Source organism: Trachymyrmex cornetzi, unplaced genomic scaffold (genome assembly GCF_001594075.2).
Source record: "Trachymyrmex cornetzi isolate Tcor2-1 unplaced genomic scaffold, Tcor1.1 scaffold3151, whole genome shotgun sequence".
Taxonomy (NCBI): domain Eukaryota; kingdom Metazoa; phylum Arthropoda; class Insecta; order Hymenoptera; family Formicidae; genus Trachymyrmex; species Trachymyrmex cornetzi.
The window spans coordinates 2,959-5,901 of NW_017297850.1; the positions used below are offsets into that span (position 1 = coordinate 2,959).

At 35.8% G+C, this 2,943-nt stretch overlaps 1 protein-coding gene across 1 annotated transcript; it reads right to left on the reverse strand.

Annotated features, from left to right (window-relative positions):
• Positions 1–67: 67 nt before the first annotated feature.
• On the reverse strand, positions 68–2,383 carry LOC108762670 (uncharacterized). The gene has a single exon (XM_018509774.1). The coding sequence runs from the start codon at positions 2,381–2,383 to the stop codon at positions 68–70; it is 2,316 nt and encodes a 771-aa protein (XP_018365276.1).
• Positions 2,384–2,943: the final 560 nt, after the last annotated feature.

The following is a 2,943-nucleotide window of genomic DNA, read 5'->3' on the forward strand; positions in this document are numbered from 1 at the left end:
ATTCTGTGAACACGTCTACACACAGTCAAATCCAACACACGTCTGACATCGAAAACACGTATCAGTGTCACATTTTGTTTATGATAGGCAAGTACGCTTTATGTAGACCTTCTGTATCGGTTTGCAAATTCAAACTATTTGTTTGTTTCTTAATGTTGACCATTTCAGAAATCAATCTCTTCCTGTAGATAGGTTCTTCATCCAATATCTTCACATCATCCCATCGAAAATCGTGATTGTTGAATAGTCTATGCTCCGTGACTACCGACCGTGTCGCTGATTTGTGTCTGATATGGTTTCGATGCTCCGAGATTCGAGTTTTTAACTGCCTACCAGTCTGTCCAACGTACGACGCGTCGCAATCATTGCAAGATATCTTGTACACTACATTGCTTTTACAATTCTTCTTTAAAGCATCTTTCTGTACTTTAATGTACTTGCCCATTTTGTTCGGACTGCGATAAGATACTCTGATGTCATTACAATTGAATCTTTTAAATTTTTCCGTATGAAAGGGAATGAAAGGTACCGTCAACCAAGATACTGTTTCTTTGTTATTAGAGATATCAGTAGACGTCAGTTGTGTGACGTGTTTGGATTTTAATAAATGTTTTATTCGTTGATTTACAGTCTCAAAAATAAAAGTTATCGGATAATCATTATCTAATAACGTATTAATAATAAAAATTAAATTTTTGGAATGGAATTTGTAGTCAGACAATAAAAATGCTCTGTCAACAAGCGAAAACACCGTGCCTCTCTTCTGTGAAAGTGGATGATTCGAGAGAAAATTCAGAAATCTACCCGAAAAAGTAGGTTTACGGTACCAATCAAAAACAAAGTTGTTATTATGTATGAAAATTGTGACATCTAAGAAATTAATCCTATCATCACCCCTTTCTACAGTGAACTTCAGACGAGGGTGGAATTCGTTGAACTTTTTAAATAATGCGTCAATGTCAGACGGAACCACTGCCATGCAAACGTCGTCGACATATCTATAGTAAAACAGTGGGTCAGTATTAATTTTCGACAACGCCCATCCCTCCAATCTTCTCATCACTAAATCAGCAATGATGGGAGACAAAGGAGAGCCCATGGGTGTGCCAAAACATTGCTTATAAATTTTGTTATCAAACACAAAAAAGGTTGACTCAAAAACCAACTGCATAGCAATCAAAAACTCGTTCTTAGGCATAGAACAATGGAGTGACACAGAATGCCAAAAATCATTGATGCAATCAAGTGCAATATTCAACGGAACATTAGTAAATAACGAAACCACATCAAAAGAGACTAGACTATAATTATCATGAATCGGTAAGTCTTTTAATTTTTCGATCAATTGAAAACTATTTTTTATATTACTCCCAGTCTGAGGGATTGATTCAAATAATATTCTATACAAAAAAGTCGCCAACGCATGCAGGGGGCTGCCGACAGACGATACAATAATTCTCAAAAGACAATGTGGTTTGTGTATCTTTGGCACACCATAGGCTCTGGGCAATACTCCGTCGCTACAATATAATTTTCTATAGACTAAGTCATCAATGTATTCCTTCTTTTTCCACCTGGTGAGCAGCGTACGTAAGGATGTGGTGAGACTTCTAACCGGATTTTTCTTAACGGGTGTATAAGTATCTCTATCACTAAATAATATATTCATATTATCAATGTATGAATCCTTGTCCCTGGCAACTGTTACGTTTCCCTTATCAGCGTGTGTGAAAATAATATTAGGATGTGTGGAGATGAACTCGCTGGTATATGACTCCATCTGTTTTAATTTTAGGTCAGAAGGAGACCTGAAAATTGGATTAGAAATTATGCCATTCAGAATAGGAATCGTGTTATTAGTAACCATGACTTTACGATTGATAGGCATTCTTAAAGTGCTATTCTCCACGCTTTTAATACATTCAAGCACGATGTTACTTTTTTTGTTATAAGGCAGTGCAAAACCCTCTCCCAACTGTAAAAAGCATTGGATGTCATAAGGAATCTCTATGGACGATAAATTCACGAACCATTTTTCTCTAATATTCGTTAGGGAAGATGTATGAGGATGCATAAACAGTTCAGTTGGAATGATAATGGTGTGACATTCATGTGTCTCAGGTCGAGGATCAATAAAGGAACAATCATTATTATTGCACATTTTAAGACCGTTAGGATGTGGGCCATTATCGGATTCATGAAGGTCACAACACTGATAACGAATTGGTGCTATGTTTGCCAATAACAATCTTTCTTTTTTGTGTAACAACCAAGTGAGTTTAGAATCCAATCTCTTTTTTTTCCTGACGTACCAAGCATTAAGTTTTTTCTCTTGGGTATTTAAAAAATCATCACAAATCCTTATGGGAAGACATTGGGACATACTGCTCACCACGTGAAACAACTTCGATCGAAGATGCTGAGTATCTCTATGCGCATCATTAAGTTCTACATGTGAAATTCTCCTTATGCTAGCCTCTTTCCAACGTGACAATCTTCTGTAAGACTCTCTATTGTGCAGAACAATATTTAAATCACCAATGTGGTACAGATGTTGCGGAGCGATTTTCTTATTGATACATAGTTTAATAAATCTAATGTGCAGATGATGTCTAATGATTCGAAGTTTAACCCATAGTTTTAAGTTGTTAACTGCAAGTGCACCAAATTTTGCTCTTATGAATGTAAAAATGGAAAAAATCGTATTACGCATATTTTCAGTCCACGTACAAACTCAATAGTAACAAGAAATATAGGACTCTTTTCATAAAAAGTTAACAGTAAGAAAAAACGGGACGGTGTAAGAGTCAAAAAAATTTTTTTTTAAGAGTAAAAAAAAATTTTTTGACTTTTACACCGTCCCGTTTTTTCTTACTGTTATCTGTCACATACATTTTTACTATAAATTGTCGCACAGCCTCCACGGTCCCGTCAGTTTGCTTG

Excerpts from the sequence above, each read along its gene's own strand:
- LOC108762670 (XM_018509774.1), bottom strand. The coding sequence starts at position 2,383 with ATGTCCCAATGTCTTCCCATAAGGATTTGTGATGATTTTTTAAATACC.